This window comes from Phyllobates terribilis, unplaced genomic scaffold (assembly GCF_046119375.1).
Source record: "Phyllobates terribilis strain yellow unplaced genomic scaffold, ASM4611937v1 Scaffold_11__3_contigs__length_659146591, whole genome shotgun sequence".
NCBI classification, from domain to species: domain Eukaryota; kingdom Metazoa; phylum Chordata; class Amphibia; order Anura; family Dendrobatidae; genus Phyllobates; species Phyllobates terribilis.
In genome coordinates this window covers 591,589,899-591,610,172 of record NW_027362771.1, presented here as the reverse complement: position 1 = coordinate 591,610,172, position 20,274 = coordinate 591,589,899, and the positions used below count along the sequence as shown (strand labels likewise).

The following is a 20,274-nucleotide window of genomic DNA, read 5'->3' as shown; positions in this document are numbered from 1 at the left end:
CCGGCCGGCTTTTTTAAAGAGACGGTGCATGAAAACACTATTATTTTTTTTGATAAATCCTTTACACTAAATGATAAGTACAGTAAGCAACACTGTCACTGTACTTCATATATATGTGACTGACATGTTTCTATCTATCTAATCTATGTGTGATTCTCTATTCTTTCTATTCCAAATTGTCGGGTACTGATGCTGAATTGCCGGCCGGCTTTTTTAAAGAGACGGTGCATGAAAACACTATTATTTTTTTTGATAAATCCTTTACACTAAATGACAAGTACAGTAAGCAACACTGTCACTGTACTTCATATATATGTGGCTGACATGTTTCTATCTATCTAATCTATGTGTGAAGCTCTATTCTTTCGGTTCTAAATTGTCAGGTACCGGTGTATGCCGCTGCTGAATTGCTGGCTTTTCATGTTTCACTGTTGGCACTGTTCCCATCGATTTGGGCAATCACTGTAATGCCACAACCACCATGGCTGTGACATTACAGTGAGTGGCAGACAATCCCTGCATGATTGGTGCTCTAAATAGCGCCAGACATGCAGGACACGCTTTTGGTGCACGAACAGTTATCGAACATAACCTCGACCAGCCGAATTTTTTGCAAATCGTTCGGGTTCGTCGAACACCACCCAAAACAGCTCGAATTTGAGATTGGCGAACAGTTCTAGTCGAACACCGCTCATCTCTACTTAGAATATAAGACATATTTTCAGTTGCTTCACACTTTTTTGTTAAGTATATAATTCCACATGTGTTAATTCATAGTTTTGATGCCTTCAGTGTGAATGTACAATTTTCATAGTCATGAAAATACAGAAAAATCTTTAAATGTGAAGGTGTGTCCAAACTTTTGGTCTGTACTGTATGAGGCAGTATTATATTAGTTATAGTCTTGTACATAGGGGCAGTATTATAGTAGTTATATTCTTGTACATATCAGGCGGTGTAATAGTAGTTATATTCTTGTACATAGGGGTAGTATTATAGTAGTTATATTCTTGTGAAGAGTAGCAGTATTATAGTAGTTATATTCTTGTATATAGGGGCAGTATTATAGTAGTTATATTCTTGTACATAGGAGCAGTATTATAGTAGTTCTATTCTTGTACATAGGGGAGGTATTACAGTAGTTATATTCTGTTACATATTAGGCGGTATTATAGCAGCTATATTCTTGTACATAGGGACAGTATTATAGTAGTTATATTCTTGTACATAGGGAGCAGTATTATAGTAGTTATATTCTTGTACATAGGAGCAGTATTATAGCAGTTATATTCTTGTACATAGGGGCAGTATTATAGTAGTTATATTCTTGTACATAGGGACAGTATTATAGTAGTTATATTCTTTTACATAGGAGCAGTATTATAGTAGTGATATTCTTGTACATAGGGGGCAGTATTATAGTAGTTATATTCTTGTACATAGGAAGCAGTATTATAGTAGTTATATTCTTGTACATAGGGGGCAGTATTATAGTAGTTATATTCTTGTACATAGGGACAGTATTATAGTAGTTATATTCTTTTACATAGGAGCAGTATTATAGTAGTGATATTCTTGTACATAGGGGCAGTATTATAGTAGTTATATACTTGTACATAGGGACAGTATTATAGTAGTTATATTCTTGTACATAGGGAGCAGTATTATAGTAGTTATATTCTTGTACATGGGAGCAGTATTATAGCAGTTATATTCTTGTACATAGGGGCAGTATTATAGTAGTTATATTCTTGTACATAGGGACAGTATTATAGTAGTTATATTCTTTTACATAGGAGCAGTATTATAGTAGTGATATTCTTGTACATAGGGGGCAGTATTATAGTAGTTATATTCTTGTACATAGGAAGCAGTATTATAGTAGTTATATTCTTGTACATAGGGGGCAGTATTATAGTAGTTATATTCTTGTACATAGGGACAGTATTATAGTAGTTATATTCTTTTACATAGGAGCAGTATTATAGTAGTGATATTCTTGTACATAGGGGGCAGTATTATAGTAGTTATATACTTGTACATAGGAAGCAGTATTATAGTAGTTATATTCTTGTACATAGGAGCATTATTATAGTTGTTATTTTCTTGTACATAGGGGGCAGTATTATAGTAGTTATATTCTTGTACATAGGGGGCAGTATTATAGCAGTTATATTCTTGTACATAGGAGCAGTATTATAGTAGTTTTATTCTTGTACATAGGGGGCAGTATTATAGTAGTTATATTCTTGTACATAGGGGGCAGTATTATAGTAGTTATATTCTTGTACATAGGGGGCAGTATTATAGTAGTTATATTCTTGTACATAGGGGGCAGTATTATAGTAGTTATATTCTTGTACATAGGGGGCAGTATTATAGTAGTTATATTATTGTACATAGGGGGCAGTATTATAGTAGTGATATTCTTGTACATAAGGGGCAGTATTATAGTAGTTATATTCTTGTACATAGGGGGCAGTATTATAGTAGTGATATTCTTGTACATAGGGGGCAGTATTATAGTAGTTATGTTCTTGTACATAGTGGCAGTTTAACATCAGATTTATTCTTGCACTTGAATGTACTGTAGAAATTTTTCTTACCTTAAAATTTTATAGATGTCTTTTTCTCATTTCCTAATAACCCCACATTGGTACAGATCTTTAACTAGTAATTGGCTCAAACACACAATAAAGAAGAAAGACCCCCTATGGCTTGAATATATCCTGCTTCTCTCCTTAGTTACACAGAATACCCCTTTTCAAAACTTTACGTGTCTACTACTAAATTCTTTAGATAAAAAAACAATTCCTTAACACAATTGTACATAATTACTATTGTGTATTCCAGGTGATGCTGTCCCAAAATACAACTATTCTGTCCACAATTTCTATCTGAATTTCATACACTTGAACCCCCCAGCAGCATGTCACTGTCACCACCAATAAACTTTATTTTACTACTCTCCTACTGCACTTCTTACCCGATGAAATGAAGAAATTCGTATGCCCTAAAACAACCCTGTAAGTCCAACAATGAACTTCTATCAAAATACAGAACTTTGCCCTAAAGTTTGACATTTGTGCACATAGTGTATTCTTGTAGAAGAGCTTGTCCTTATGGACACAATACACTTTATTCTGCACGTGGTGTAGAAGAGCTTGTCCGTGTGGACACAATTCACTTTATTCTGCATGCGGTGTAGAAGAGCTTGTCCGTGTGGACACAATACACTTTATTCTGCATGCGGTGTAGAAGAGCTTGTCCGTGTTGACACAATACACTTTATTCTGCACGCGGTGTAGAAGAGCTTGTCCGTGTGGACACAATACACTTTATTCTGCATGCGGTGTAGAAAAGCTTGTCCGTGTGGACACAATACACTTTATTCTGCATGCGGTGTAGAAGAGCTTGTCTGTGTGGACACAATACACTTTATTCTGCATGCGGTGTAGAAGAGCTTGTCCGTGTGGACACAATACACTTTATTCTGCACGCGGTGTAGAAGAGCTTGTCCGTTTGGACACAATACACTTTATTCTGCACACGGTGTAGAAGAGCTTGTCCGTGTGGACACAATACACTTTATTCTGCACGTGGTGTAGAAGAGCTTTTCCGTGTGGACACAATACACTTTATTCTGCCTCTTCCTAGTCGCAGTGGCTGTGTATTGATAAAACTTACGGCTGTTATTGGAAGTTTTACAAGCTTTCTACGTGCCGATAAATGCGCAAGTTACGAGCTCAGTAAACATCCTCTTTTTCCTTTCTCTTTCCCCTCTGCTTCTCACTTAGTCTAACAATGTTCTTTATTACCGGCTGTAAAGTTTTATAACTTGTTTTACTTCTCTGTAATAATAATTGATATTTTATTACCTGTTGCATCCAGGTGATCGCTGATAACCACTCGGCTCGAATTAAAACATAACAGTCCTGTATGGGAAAGTTAAGAGGATAGAAATGTAGTCAGGTGGAAATTGTAGCCCCGTAGGTGAATTCTGTAACAGCCCCACCCCCACCATGTATTATTTTATACTACTGGTGTCTTCTTATGTGTTTTTAAGACCCCTCAGACATCAGGATCCAAGTGCGACTCTAACTCTAAAACGACTATGAACCCGACTCACTTACATTTCTTTTCTTTATTTTGCTTGTAGAATTTGTTGACTATTTTTTGCACCAAATTCTTCCTCACGGCACACGTGGTTTTTGAACTTTGCTCAACCTAAACTATGATTTTATTTTATTTTTTCTCTCTTTACCCCTTTTCGACCGGACAATTTCTCATTTTTGACCTTTTCATTCTTTTTCTCCACTTTTTCCAGGAGCCTTAATTTATTTTTATTTTTTCCGTCCGCATAGATGTATCAGGGCTTGTTTTTCTGCCGCATGAGTTGTAGCATGGAATGACTCCAATCATTTTACCATAAAATCTACTAAATACCGTAAGGAAAATTCCAAGTGAGGTGAAAAATATGGAATTCTGCCAATGCTTTTTGGGTTTTGTTTTCACAAGGAGAAACGTTACCCCTTAGACCTCAGTCCAGAGTCTCTCACCTAGCCAAATCAGTTCTCATACTTTGCACTGACGAGGGCCAACAGTCCAAAACACCGTGTCTGCAAATTGAGATTCTGATTTGGTTTTTATCCTAAGTCATATTGCACGACTCGTTAAAGGGTTGATTGTGACTTGTAGGATTGCTGCTTCCAATAGGTGGCGCTATAGAGATCAAGTCCTCTTTTTCTCTGAGTAGGCAATTTGCATCTTTAATGCGTTCATTATATGGTAAAAATGACAGATCAACAGGATTCTCCAGGTTAGTACAATTACTGCAATACCAAATTAGCTTTTTTTTTTTTATTTGGTTTGTGTCACCATTTTCCAAAACTTGTGACATTTTTACTTTTCCATCAAAGGATATGGATGAGAACTTATTTTTTGCATAGTGGACTGATGTTTTCATTAATACTATACCGGTGATGTTTTTTATTGTATATTTTAGAGAGGTCTGGTGACTGAAAATACGCAATTCTGGAATTTTAATATTTTTTATCAATTAGATTATTTAATTTCAAATTTTTATAGATTAAACTTTCCTGGATGCTATCAAATATGTTTTTATTCTGTTAATTTTTTTATTTTTATTGGAAAAAAAAGGGGGGTGAGTTGAATCTTTACATATTTTTCATAACTTTTTTTGTCTTTCAAATTGAGTTAGTTCCCTTGGGGGACTTGAATCTGCAATCATCCAATCGTTTACACTATATAAGGCAATGCCAGAATGTTGCAGTATAAAGTGTAAATCGTTGTCTTTGAAGGTTAACATATAGGACCAGGATGGCAGCATAGTTACTCATCAAGGTCCCGCGATCACGTCATTGGGTGCTGATGACAGCAGGCACTTGTGCACCTGCTGTAACGTCATTTAAATGACGATGTCGGAAATTTCAGCAGCATCTAAATGGTTAACAGCTGTGGCCAAAACTTAGCTCTGGTCACAGCTGTTACAGTCAAATGTCAGCTATTTAATATAGTCTGAACTCAACTTCTGAGCACCCTCCATACATGGCACCCCTGCGATGTACAGTGATGCCAATATATGAGAAGATGTTAACTTTTTTGTTGACTTTTTAGAGCAAAAAGAAAAATTTGTGAGATATTATTTACATTATTTTGGCTATTTTTATTTACATTATTTTTGGCTATTTTTATATTAGTGTAATATTCAGTATGATATTCAGAATTCGTTAAAAAAAATCTGAATTATTCAGGATTAGAAAAACATGTCTACTTTCCTCCCACTACAGCGCCCCCTTGTCAACAGGTCAGGCGAGGTAATGAAATTTAATCCCATTCCCATTATTAGAGATAAGTAACAATACCACAGGCAACTTGTGAACAAGTAAAAAAAACTTGTAAAAAAACTTGTAAAAAACAGCTCTTTAAGGTTGTGTTCACATGAGTCAGCCATATTGTGCTTTTTTTTGCCATTGTGCACTCACCTTCAAAATAAAAATCCTTTGTGCAGTTTTCATTTCTTAAAGCCTCATAAAGACTTTGTACGGCCCTCGCGTGCTGTTCTTGGACACTGTCAGAATCCACGCTCAGTAGTACCACGTGATCCACGCGAATGCTCCCCTTTCTAGAAACAATGGAGACAAAAAGTAATATGTCCTATCCTTTTGAGGATTCTCTTAGTAATGATCCGTGCTGCTATTTCTGCATCTGCCGTCTGCGTTGTCTCCTCATATAATGTGACGTAATATGCGATAATACACGAGTGACTGTGCGGCCAGGAGCGATTACCTCTGACTCACAGCCATTACCAATGACACAGGTGTAATTTGGCATAATTCATCCCTATCCCTGATACTGGACTGATCTACGTGAACACTATCTTCACCCCAGTGTCGGACAAGTTCAATATCCAATTGGCAACCAATAGTGCAGGCGCGCCCGACACTAATTATTGCATGGATGAACCATTCTAAGCTCAAAAAAAAACCTTGCTCTCTTACCTATTTGTTAATTAAAGAGGTTAGGGATATTTTTTTTTTTCTTATTCAAATGAATGAATTTTTGGCTAAAAATTATTTTTGTGATTGGGTCTTATTCAGACGTTTGCACCCTTTGCCTTCTATAGTCTCCATACTGCATTGTCTATTTCCGGCTGCAGAATAGAGTAACTGAGAATCCATCAGAGAGCTCATTCTGATGGTTCAGTGGGAGAGTTTTTAACTCTTTCATCTGCATTTTTTTTAGCGCCCTTGCAATTGATTAATGACCACAGACCAAATCAAAGTTGAAAGTTCAGGGAAATGAAGAGTCTGTTCAAAAATAAATTTTAGCCTAAAGAATATTCATTTAAAAGGGAATCTGTCGCCAGGTTTTACCTACCTCATCTGAGACCAGCATAATGTAGGAAAAGAAACCCCAATTCCAGCAATGTATCACTTAGTGTATTGGGTGCAACAGTTGTGCTACAATCAGAGTTTTCAGATGTCCACACCACAGCTTTCTGTGTACATTGTATAGTGACAGTGAGTTGCTTATCTGAGAAGGGGGCGTGGTAGGACCAGGATTCATGTGAACTGTAGTCCAGGCAGTGATAATCACTTGGTAATAAAACCTTCATTGTATGGAAACAACAGCACACAGCCTAATAAGTGATATATCTCTGAATTCAGTGTTTCAGCATCTACCTCATGCTGTCCTCAAATTACATAGCAAAAACCTGCTGGCAGATTCCCTTTAAGTAAAAAAGAAAAAATATCCTCAGAGATAGATAACTCCTTTTAATATTTCACTTTTATGATTTTATTATAGGGACACTATAACAGTCTCCCATAGCTGACATGAAGTTATCTGTCCATAGCGAAAAGTCCTCCAGCCGTATTCCAGATTAAAAGGTGAATTTTTATTCCAGCTTGATTAAAAGGAAGACACAGCTTCAAGTATAATACAGTGTGATAATTTTGTCTTTTTCCTTGGAGAATTATCACCCTGGATTACACTTGAAGCTGTTTCTTCCTTTAATCATGCTGGAATAAAAGTTTATCTTTTAATCTAGAATACAGCTGGAGGACTTTTTCTCAATGGATTTCAATGCACCATACCAGGCAGATATCGTTCCCTCCAATAACAAGTCTTCATAAGGAAGAGTTGGTTTTCTTTACATTATCAATGAAGTTATTTGTGCCAGAACTTTTTGTAAGTTCCTACTGGACCAACCAATGGTGAAAAAACAACCCTAAATCTACATGGGTAAAGGTGTGCCAATGCTGATGGCCAGCTCCTCAAACAATGCCACTGCTATCTAATCATCTACTAGACAACAAATTTCTTCCCAGATGAGAGAGTAAATAGAGTACAGAGTATGCACAAAGTCAACATGTGTTACATGCCCTGTACATTTTGGTGTGAATCTGGATAATGAGAGGCAAATTGGACAAAACCCCTAAAATGGGCAGGACAAAATTGTTGCCTCCTTTCAAAATTGTGGGTAAACAACTTTGTTTCAAGCATGTGATGCTCATTCAAACTCACCTGTGGCAAGTAACAGGGCAATATGAAAATCACACCTAAAACCAGATAAAAAGTGAAATTGACTAATCTTTGCATTGTGTGTCTGTGTGTGCCACACTAAGCATGGAGAAAAGAAAGAGGAAAAGAGAACTGTCAGAGGACTTGAGCAGCAAAATTGTTGAACAATACCAACAATCTCAAGTCCTTCTCCAGAGATCTTGATGTTCCTTTGTCTATGGTGCGCAACATAATCAAGAAGTTTACAACCCATGGCACTGTAGCTAATCTCCCTGGACATGGAAGGCAAATAAAATTTGATGAAAGGTTGCAATGCAGGATAGTCCGGATGACGGATAAGCAGCCAAAGAAATTCAAGTTGTCCTGCAGGCTCAGGGTGCATCAGTGTCAGCTCAAATTATCCATCAACATTTGAATGAAATAAATGGCCATAGACCTGGGAGGACCCCACTGTTGACAAAGAGACCTTACAAGGATAGACTGCAGTTTGCCAAGGTGTACATGAATAAACCAAACTCCTTCTGGTAAAGCATCTTGTTGACAGATGAGTCCAAGATAGAGCTTTTTGGTAAAGCACGTCATTCTGCTGTTTATCAAAAATGGAATTAGGCCTAAAAAGAAAAGAACACAGTACCTACAGTCAAATATGGTGGAGGTTCAAAGATGTTTTGGGGTTGTATTGCTACCTCTGGCACTGGGTGCTTTGTTTGTGATAATCTGAAGATTATCAAAGGATTTTTGATCAACATGCAGTACCCAGTGTTAGAAAGCTGGGTTTGCGTCCTAGGCCAAGGGTCTTCCAGCAGGACAATGACCCCAAACATATTTAAAGAAGCCCCCAGAAATGGACAGAAACAAAGCGCTGGAGAGTTCTGAAGTGGAAGTAATGAGTCCGGATCTAAATCCCATTGAACAACTGTGGAGAGATCTTACACTTGCTGTTGGGAAAAGATGCCTTCAAATATGAGAGACTTGTAGAAGTTTGCGAAAGAAGAGTGGTCCGAAATTCCAGGTGAGAGGTGTAAGACGCTTGTTGATGGTTATAGGAAGTGACTGATTGCAGTTATTTATTCCACAGGGTGCAACCAAATATTTAGTTGAGGGTGCCAACAATTTTGTCCGGTCCATTTTTGGGGGTTTTGTGTGAAATTATGTTCAATTTGCCTTTTTTTCTCTGTTTTTTTGTGTTGTTCCAATAGATAAAAAGGAAATAAACCTGTGTATAACAAAACGTGTAATTGCAATAATTTTCTTGGAGAAATACTTCATTTTCTGGAACATTTTCAAGGATGCCAACACTTTTGGCCATGAATGTATATAATGGTGTCATATGACTTTGCAGCTCAATGAGAATGCGAAGTAATCAAGGACAATGTGATAACACAGGGTCTGAGCTATCATTAGATCCACCTATGAGTGGACCACTTACCAAAATCTAGTAGTCTTGAGAAATCAAGCCACTAATTCAGCATATAAGCCTACATACAACATGTTCTACATCACATCTACTCCACCGTCCCTTACCTTATAGAAGAGATCTTGACCTCTGTGAAGTAGGGAACTCGCAAGCCATAGAAATGGTTCATCTGCAGAAGAAAATTATTTTAACTGTTAAGACATCCAAAAAAGCATTACATTTGTGCAAAAATTGTAATTTTCGTCTATGAGTCATATGAACAGAGTACTAAAAATTGTCTCTTTGCATAACTTACACCACATTTTTCGCCATGATGCAAGTATGCAATCAAGAACTTTTGGAAACTCCTTAGTATGCAATAAATAACTGCATCAGCTCTCCAGATGCCCATTTTTCTGTAACAACGGAAAGACCACTGCTTCCTCAAAATGTCTTAGCGATGTACACGGGCAGTGATTTCATAAGACATTTTGCAAAGAAAAACAATGCAAATTGTGAAGACTATGATTGGTCATGGTGCTCTGTTCTGCCTCTAGTGGTCATTTTTGATATTTCAGCTTCTGCCTTATGACTCTTTCACACGTCAGTGTGTCCAGTATGTGTGGTGTCTGTTTCCACACGTACCGGAGACACTGACACACGCAGACCTATACAAATCTATGGGTCTGCGCACATGTCAGTTTGCTTCCACGGAGCTTGTGTCCATTTTTGGATGACAGCACGGATCACATGGACCCATTCAAGTCAATAGGTCCGTGTAAACATATACCGCACACGGATGCCATCTGTGTGACATGTACCGGCTCTTGGGAATCAGTGTACAGTTAGCGATTTTCCCAAGTGCCGAGTGCTGAACGCTGCCCTCATCATGGTTCCCTGCCGACGCTGCGATCGGCACCAGCAGGGACAATAATGAGGGTAATAGTGTAAAAAAAAATTCCTTACACTCACCTGTCCTAAATGACCCTCCTACAATTTATATTAGTGGCACACATGGACAATGGCGGTCCTGGTAGGTTAATCCCTTTAATAATACACATTATTTCTAGTGTTGAGCGAGCATGCTCGACACTGCTCGTTACTCACCCGAGCATCTCACTACTCGGGATGTTCGGCGAGCACCAAGCATTTCCGGTTTACTCGAGCGGGAGCTCAGGTCTCTGCCCTGCACGTTTGGCGCTCTTTACAGAGCCAATCAACATGCAGGGATTGCCAGCTAGTCACTGTAATGCCGCAGCCAAGTTGTTTGCGGGCATTACAGTGATTGGCTGGCCGCACAGCGTCACCTCGAGAATTTAAAACCGGGCGCCGCCATCTTGGACACAGTTGCTCCGGATCAGCCAGCGTAGGGTCAGTGCTGCTGAGCTAGGGAGAGATTTATACTCCGAAATAGTTAGTGTAGGGTCTCTAAAGCCTGCCAAATCAAACAAACAGTCCTTCTCAGGACTAATATCCATCCCAGATAACAGGCAGGCAGGCAGGCTGTATAGGAGACGCAGTGGTTATAGCAGCAAATGCTGCATTACAGTCCTGTGTGCTCCTGTTGGTCAAATTGCTAGACTTATCCCCTGGTATCAGGGTCCAGGAAAAATCCTTTTTTTCTCATCTAAATCCTTTTTTTTTTTTTTCTCAGTCAGACTGTCCAAATACGGGTCTTATTAACCTTTTGGAATTTCCCCCCCCAAAACAAAAAAAATTGAGTGTGTCTGTTACTGTTCAGACACCAATATATCTGTTTAAAAGAGTCTGGTGTAGGCCAGAAAAATATAACTGTGGTTTTGCAGTTCCACAGGTCAAATCTCTGTATTATCCTGCTTTTGGCATTTTTTGCCGTAAAAAAAACAGTAATAGTGTCTCCCTGACTGGTCTGATACCAATATATCTGTTTAAAAGATTCTGGTGTACGCCACATAACTATAACAATGGTTTTGCAGTTCCACGGGTCAAATCTCTGTATTATCCTGCTTTTGCCATTTTTTGCTGTAAAAAAGAAACAGTAATAGTGTCTCCCTGACTGGTCAGACACCAATATATCTGTTTAAAAGAGTCTGGTGTAGGCCAGAAAAATAGAACTGTGGTTTTGCAGTTTCACGGGTCAAATCTCTGTATTATCATGGTTTTGGGCCTCATTTGCCATAAAAAAAAACTGTAATCGTGACTCCCTGACTGGTCAGACACCAATATATCTGTTTAAAAGAGTCTGGTGTAGGCCAGAGAAATAGAAATGTGGTTTTGCCGTTCCACGGGTCAAATCTCTGTATTATCCTGCTTTTGGCATTTTTTGCCGTAAAAAAAAACTGTAATAGTATCTCCCTGACTGGTCAGACACCAATATATCTGTTTAAAAGATTCTGGTGTACGCCACATAACTATAACTGTGGTTTTGCAGTTCCACGGGTTAAATCTCTGTATTATCCTGCTTTTGGCATTTTTTGCCGAAAAAAAACCCAGTAATAGTGTCTCACTGACTGGTCAGACACCAATATATCTGTTTAAAAGAGTCTAGTGTAGGCCAGAAAAATAGAACTGTGGTTTTGCAGTTCCACGGGTCAAATCTCTGTATTTTCCTGCTTTTGGCATTTTTTGCCGTAAAAAAAAACAGTAATAGTGTCTCCCTGTCTGGTCAGACACCAATATATCTGTTTAAAAGAGTCTGGTGTAGGCCAGAGAAATAGAACTGTGGTTTTGCAGTTCCACGGGTCAAATCTCTGTATTATCCTGCTTTTGGCCAGTTTTACGTAAAAAAAAAAACAGTAATAGTGTCTCCCTGTCTGTTCAGTCATAAATATATCTGTTTAAAAGATTCTGGTGTAGGTCAAACAAATAGAACTGTGGTTTTCCTCTTCCACTGTTCTAATCTCCTTTCTATTACCCTTTTTCTATTGATAGTGCGAGTGTAAGCTATTTTACTTCATTCACAATGGGCAAGGCGAGTGGCAAGGGACGTTGAACTGGACGTTCTGGTGATGGTGCGTGTAGAGGACGGGGCCGTGGTGAAGGTGAAAATGTGCCACAACCAACAGCCACATCTTCTCGCTCCCACTTCTTGACCGTATTACTAGGGAACCATACCACAACACCAGTATTGCGAACTGATCAGTGTGAACAGGTTATTAATTGGATAGCAGATAATACTTCCAGTTACCTGGGCACCACCACCTCCTGTCTGTCTTCCACACAGTCAAGTTTTTGAAGCCTTGAGTCTCGACCGCATACTCCTCCTCACCCTGATGCTCCTTCCTTCCACCATGATGAGTGTCGTCAGACTGCAACTGATCCCACAGTTGGACACTCTGAAGAGCTTTTCACTGGTACATTTCCATATTTGTGCCCCTCGCCTGCTCCGCTTGAAGTGGTGGAAGAGGAGATCCCATGTAGCGATGCCCATATATTTGAACAGCCACAGCCACAGGAAGTCGACGCTGGCAATTTGTCACAAGAGGTGGCGATGACGAGACACAATTGCCACGAAGTGAGGAGGAGGATCGTGGTGCGCAAGTGGAAGAGGAGGTGGTGGATGATCTAGTAACTGACCCAACGTGGCAGGAGGACACGCATAGTGAGGCCAGCAGCACACAGGCGGAGGGAGGCAGAGTACCCCGACAGGCAGAAAGAAGCAGTGTGGTGGCCGCACACAGAAGGCAGGTAACAGTTCCCCGTAACACCAACACGAGAGAAGTTGCCAGTACAACCGGTACGTCTTCCAGAGTCTGGAATTTTTTTAAAGACTCTGCTGATAACCCCAAAAAGGCCATTTGTACCACATGCCATGCCAGCATCAGCAGGGGTGACAAAACTACCAGCCTGACCACCACCAACATGATCAGGCACATGTCAGCAAAGCACCTGACTTTATGGGGCGAACCCCAGGGTCCACGACCAGTGTCAGCGGGTGCCACCACTGCTTCTTCCGCTGTTGTGCGTGTAATAGAACTCCCTGTTGTGCGTGCAAGGCAATCCCTTGTCCATACTGCATGCAAAGATGCCCCCTCCTCTCAGTCTTCACTTGTTATGGCAGTTTCTCAAGAAACAGCATCAATGTCCACGTCCACGTCCCACCGCAGCGTTCAATTGTCCATATCCCAGAGCTTTGAACGAAAGCTCAACATCGCAGCCAACGCCCCACAGGCCACAGTCCTAAATTCGCACATTTCACGACTGCTTGCATTGGAAATACTGCCTTTTAGGCTGGTGGAGATGGAATCCTTCTGTAACCTTATTGGGTGGCTGTCCCTTGGTACTCGGTCCCCAGCTAACACTATTTTGCCCGGTGTGCCATCCCCACACTACACAAGCACGTGTCCCAAAACATCTGCCGTGCCCTCAACAACGCAGTTACTGGGAGAGTCCACCTGACAACGGACACATGGACAAGTGCTTGTGGCCAGGGAAGGTACATCTCCCTGAAGGCACACTGGGTAAACATAGTGGAAGCCGAGACCCAGTCGGACCTTGGGACGGAACACATCCTCCCCACACTGAGGATTGCGGGCCCTATGTCAGTCAGAGTTGGCCCCACAGTGTACAGCTCCTGCGCATCATCCTCCTCATGTTCAGCCTCCATCTCAGATATCACCACATCAGTTACAAGCTGGAAGCACTGCAGTACTGCCTCAGCTAAGCTTAGGTGATAAACCTCACACTGCTTGTGAGTTGTGGACAGCGGTGAAAGAGCAGGCAGATCTGTGGCTGAGACCGCTGAACCTACATCCAGGCATGGTCGTGTGTGACAATGGCCGTAACCTGGTGGCGGCTCTGAGGCGAGGCGAGATCACACACGTACCATGCCTGGCTCATGTGCTTAACCTCGTGGTTCAGCGGTTTCTTAAATCGTACCCCGAGTTGCCAGATCTACTCGTCAAAGTACGCCGCCTGTCAGCTCATTTTCGGAAGTCGGCTACAGCTTCCGCCGCCCTTGCTGTGTTGCAGCAGCGTTTGCAGCTTCCAGCACACCGACTGGTGTGTGATGCCCCCACACGTTGGAACTCTACCCTCCACATGTTGCAAAGGATTTGTGAGCAGAAGAGAGCAGTTGTGGAGTACCAGCTGCAACAAGGCCGTCGATATTCAGGTCTGACTCCACACATAAGACCTCAGGAGTGGACCTGGATGTCTGACATATGTACCATCCAGACAAACTTTGAGGAGTCCACCAAGATGGTGAGTGGCGATGACGCCATCATTAGCATCAGCATCCCACTTGTCTGTCATTTGCAATGCTCTGCAGAGAATTAAAGAGGAAGCATTGCAGCCAGAGTATGATGAGATGGATCAAGAACCCGTAATGGGCGATTACACACAGCCCAGCCTCATCTCATCCCAACGTGCACTGACGGACAATGAGGGAGAGGAGGAGGAGGAAGAACAGGAGCTGGTATCATGCGCTGTAGACGGTAGTACCTGTACAGCTGTCATACAGTCGGTTCAGCGTGGGTGGCCTGAGGACTGGGGGGAGGAGGAGGAGGAGGAGGAGAGCACAGTCAGTCATCATCTTGATTACACGGAAGTCTTGCCCGTTACCAGTCTGGCACGCATGGCTGACTTTATGTTACGCTGCCTTAACTGTGATCCTCGCTTTGTCAAAATGTTGGGTGACAGTCATTACTTGTTGGTGACACTTTTAGACCACCGCTACAAGGAAAACTTTCACTCTCTTAGTCCTGAAGTGGAGAGATCTACAAAAATGGGGCAGTACCACAAGGCCCTTGCTGCAGAACTGTTAAAAAAATTCCCATCTGAACACGCTAGCGGCAGAGGTCACAGTTCGTTGACCGACCAAGGCATACAGGCGAGAGAGACGCAACTCCAATCCAGCAGAGGCAGGGGAACACTGTCAACATTCTGGGACAGTTTTCTGAGACCCGCCCAGCTTACAGGCCCTGAGGCGCGGGGTACTCTCACAAGGAGTGGAAAGTTTCAAAAGATGGTGAGGGAGTACCTTGCCGACCGTACCAGCGTCCTATGTGATTCCTCTGTGCCTTTTAATTATTGGGTATCCAAGCTGGACACTTGGAATGAACTCGCTCTGTACGCCTTGGAGGTCCTGGCCTGCCCTGCCGCTAGCGTGATATCGGAGCGTGTTTTTAGTGCCGCTGGGGGAATTATAACTGATAAGTGCACTCGCCTGTCAACTGACAATGCCGACAAGCTGACCCTTATCAAAATGAACAAGGGCTGTATTGGGCCAGACTTCTCATCACCACCAAATGACAGCAGAGTAACATAAAGTCAAATCCACTGTGTTATTTTGGGAGGTGTATTCCCATGCAAGGCTTCACACTCACACATGGGTATACGCTTCCTCATTTCGGCTGTATTTTGCTCCATCTCCTTATCCTCAGCCTCCACCACCACGATACCACCAGTGTGACCGTGGTCAGTGTTGCCAGCATTGCAAGTTCCTCCGTCCTAATTTTTGGCAGCTTTTGCTTGGAAGGCATAGGCAAAGACTATGGAAGACCCACTCCCCAATAATGGGAATAAAGTTTTTAACATGCTGTACTGCATGGCTCTTGAAAGGGGCATGAAAACCATCTTGTTAAGCTACTGCGACGTCCACGACTTTTCCCAGGGGCATTGATATTGTCTTTTTATTCCACTGCGACCTCCATGTCTCTTCCAAGGGGCATTAAAACCATTTTGTTAAGCTACTGCGACCTCCATGTCTCTTCCAAGGGGCATTAAAACCATCTTGTTAAGCTACTGCGACGTCCACCACTTTTTCAAGGTGCATTAAAACCGTCTTGTTAAGCTACTGCGACCTCCACCACTTTTCCCATGGGCATTGATATTGTCTTTTTATTCCACTACGACCTCCACCATTCTTCCAAGGGGCATTAAAACAGTCTTTTTAAGCTACTGCGACCTCCACCTCTTTTCCCAGGGGCATTAAAATCGTCTTGTTAAGCTACTGCGACCTCCACCACTTTTCCAAGGGACATTAAAACCATCTTGTTAAGCTACTGCGACATCCACCATTCTTCCAAGGGGCATTAAAACTGTCTTGCTAAGCTACTGCGTTCTCCACCATTCTTCCAAGGGGCATTTAAACCATCTTGTTAAGCTACTGCGACCTCGACCACTTTTCCCAGGGGCATTAAAACCGTCTTGTTAAGCTACTGCGACCTCCACCACTTTTCCCAGGGGCATTAAGACCGTCTTCTTAAGCTACTGCGACCTCCACCACTTTTCCCAGGGCATTAAAACCGTCTTGTTAAGCTACTGCGACCTCCACCACTTTTCCCAGGGGCATTAAAACCGTCTGATTAAGCTACTCCGACCTCCACCATTCTTCCAAGGAGCATTAAAAATGTCTTGTTAAGCTACTGCGACCTCCATCTTTCTTCCAAGGGGCATTAAAACCGTCTTGTTAAGCTACTGCGACCACCACCACTTTTCTCAGGGGCATTGATATTGTCTTTTTATTCCACTCCGACCTCCACGTCTCTTCCAAGGTGCATTAAAACCGTCTTGTTAAGCTACTGCGACCTCCACCACTTTTCCCAGTGGCATTAAAACTGTCTTGTTAAGCTACTGCGACTTCCACCACTTTTCCCAGGGGCTTTGATATTGTCTTTTTATTCCACTGTGACCTCCACGTCTCTTCAAAGGGGCATTAAAACTGTCTTGTTAAGCTACTGCGACCTCCACCACTTTTCCCAGGGGCATTAAAACAATCTTGTTAAGCTACTGCAACCTCCACCATTCTTCCAAGGGGCATTAAAACCATCTTGCTAAGCTATTGCGACCTGCACCATTCTTCCAAGGTGCATTAAAACTGTCTTGTTAAGCTACTGCGACCTCCACCACTTTTCCCAGGGGCATTGATATTGTCTTTTTATTCCACTGCGACCTCCACGTCTCTTCCAAGGGGCATTAAAACCGTCTTGCTAAGCTACTGCGACCTCCACCATTCTTCCAAGGGGCATTAAAACCGTCTTGTTAAGCTAATGCGTCCTCCACCATTCTTCCAAGGGGCATTAAAACCATCTTGTTAAGCTACTGCGACCTCCACCACTTTTCCCAGGGGCATTAAAACTGTCTTGCTAAGCTACTGCGACCTCCACCACTTTTCCCAGGGGCATTGATATTGTTTTTTATTCCACTGTGACCTCCACGTCTCTTCAAAGGGGCATTAAAACTGTCTTGTTAAGCTACTGCGACCTCCACCACTTTTCCCAGGGGCATTAAAACCATCTTGTTAAGCTACTGCGACCTCCATCACTTTCACCAGGGGCATTAAAAGCATCTTGTTAAGCTACTGCAACCTCCACCATTCTTCCAAGGGGCATTAAAACCGTCTTGCTAAGCTACTGCGACCTCCACCACTTTTCCCTGGGGCATTGATATTGTCTTTTTATTCCACAGTGACCTCCACGTCTCTTCCAATGGGCATTAAAACCGTCTTGTTAAGCTACTGCGAACTCCACTACTTTTCTTAAGGGCATTAAAAAAGGCTTGTTAAGCTACTGCGACCTCCACCACTTTTCCCAGGGGCATTAAAACCATCTTGTTAAGCTACTGCAACCTCCACCACTAATTCAAGTGCATTGATATTGTCTTTTTATTCCACTGCAACCTCCACCATTCTTCCAAGGGGCATTTAAACCATCTTGTTAAGCTGCTGCAACCTCCACCACTTTTCCCAGGGGCATTAAAACTGTCTTGTTAAGCTACTGCGACCTTCACCACTTTTCTCAAGGCCATTGATATAGTCTTTTTATTCCGCTGTGACCTCCACGTCTCTTCTAAGGGGCATTAAAACTGTCCTGCTAAGCTACTGCGACCTCAACCACTTTTCCCAGGGGCATTAAAACCATCTTGTTAAGCTACTGCGACCTTCACCACTTTTCCCAGGGGCATTAAAACCGTCTTGTTAAGCTACTGCGACCTCCACCACTTTTCCCAGGGGCATTAAAACCGTCCTGTTAAGCTACTGAAACCTCCACCATTCCTCCAAGGGGCATTAAAACCGTCTTGTTAAGCTACTGCAACCTCCACCATTCTTCCAAGGTGCATTAAAACTGTCTTGTTAAGCTACTGCGACCTCCACCACTTTTCCCAGGGGCATTTATATTGTCTTTTTATTCCACTGCGACCTCCACGTCTATTCCAGGGGCATTAAAACCGTCTTGCTAAGCTACTGCGACCTCCACCATTCTTCCAAGGGGCATTAAAACCATCTTGTTAAGCTATTGCGACCTCCACCATTCTTTCAAGGGGCATTAAAACCGTCTTGTTAAGCTACTGCGACCTTCTCCACTTTTCCCAGGGTCATTAAAACCATCTTGTTAAGCTACTGCAACCTCCACCATGTAGCATCGGCGTCTCTGCCCACTGCTAGGCAGAGACGCCGTCCCTCTCACCTTCCCGCTCCTGGCGCGGCGTCCTCCTGCGCTCCCCTCCTCGCTGCTGCCAGCGCGCGCTCCTTCCCAGGCTCTGTGCTTAGGGCGCATGCGCGCTCCCCCTCTCTTAAAGGGACCGCGTGTGCCGTCCTAGAGAGTCCCCGGCTGGAGGACGTCCCATATATAAAGCACCTCCTCCAAAATGGAGGTGCCCGAGCAAAGTTGTTGCAAAGCATAGTGACCTCTGCTTCAGCCCTCAGGTCCCGTTGCCAGCCTGACTACCAGTCCTGTCTGCCAGCTTGTCTTCTCTCCAGACCGACAATCTGTCTCCAATCATCCAGTCTGTCTATGGGCGAGTCCACCTGCATACCAGGAAGCACCTGCCAGTTACCTGCCTGCTACCTGCTGTACCTGTTAGCCCGCTCACCAGGGAGCGCACGTCTGCTACTCGCCTGCTGGCCTACCTGGAGGCTCTGCCGTCACATGCCGTGACCTCCTGCCTGCTAGCCAAGAGACTTCTACCTGTTCTGCCGTCACATGCTGTGACCACCTGCCTGCTAGCCAAGAGACTTCTACCTGTTCTGCCGTCACATGCTGTGACCACCTGCCTGCTAGCCAAGAGACTTCTACCTGTTCTGCCGTCACATGCCGTGACCACCTGCCTGCTAGCCAAGAGACTTCTACCTGCTCTGCCGTCACTTGCCGTGACCACCTGCCTGCAAGTCAAGAGACTTCTTCCGTCACGTACCGTGACCACCCGTCAGCTAACCCAGAGACTGCTGCCTGCCTGTTGTGTCCACCCACTATACCGGTCAGTCCTAGCTATCTGACCCGTGGGAGCCACCTGCTCTTTTACAAGGTCGTCCCCTGAGTAGTGTGGCACCCCAGGGGTCTGGTTACCACAGTAATAGAAATATTACGTCTGAGAGCAAGTGGGAGGTTTCCTGGTCAGGAGCCCTTAAGCAAGCAACACCTCCTGCCCAGTCCTGGGAGGGGAGGAATCTGCCCTTATAAACTGGGTCTGGGGCGGGATTAGTCAGTCAGAGCCTGGAGTGAAGTTGCAGACACAGGGCGAGAAACAGCTAGGAGCTCTGTAGGAGCAGGAGCTGAGTGCCAGGGACTGGAAGCAGATATATTGCTCGCCCTGGCTGAAGAGACTACTACCGGACAACGGAGTCCGAGGCTGTGGGAACCTCTAAGTCCAGCAGCAGAAACCAGCCAGCAGGGGATTTCAGGTCCTCTGGCCATAGAAGCCCAGAGGCTCAGTCACAAGGAAGGGACCAGCACCGCCATCGAGGAGCGGAGGCTATCAGAAGGCCCCAAGACACCAGCCATACAGGTGAGCACCACACGGTATACTCAGGGACGTGGGCTACTTCCACTCGCTTACAGCAAGGTAGCCAGGAAGAGTGCAGATAGATGGGGAGGCCTACAACTCCACCTGGCCAGGGGAACTCCTGCTTGCTC

At 43.2% G+C, this 20,274-nt stretch overlaps 1 protein-coding gene across 1 annotated transcript in view; it reads right to left on the bottom strand.

Annotated features, from left to right (window-relative positions):
• Positions 1-20,274, bottom strand: part of LOC141165381 (uncharacterized) — a 95,681-nt gene that overhangs the window by 50,141 nt on the left and 25,266 nt on the right. Inside the window, exons 4-6 of the mRNA XM_073650974.1 lie at positions 9,571-9,632; positions 6,006-6,145; positions 3,879-3,935 (exon numbers count right to left, since the gene is read on the bottom strand). Of these exons, the coding sequence (XP_073507075.1) occupies positions 3,879-3,935; positions 6,006-6,145; positions 9,571-9,632 (259 nt within the window). The remainder of the gene's footprint in view (positions 1-3,878; positions 3,936-6,005; positions 6,146-9,570; positions 9,633-20,274) is intronic.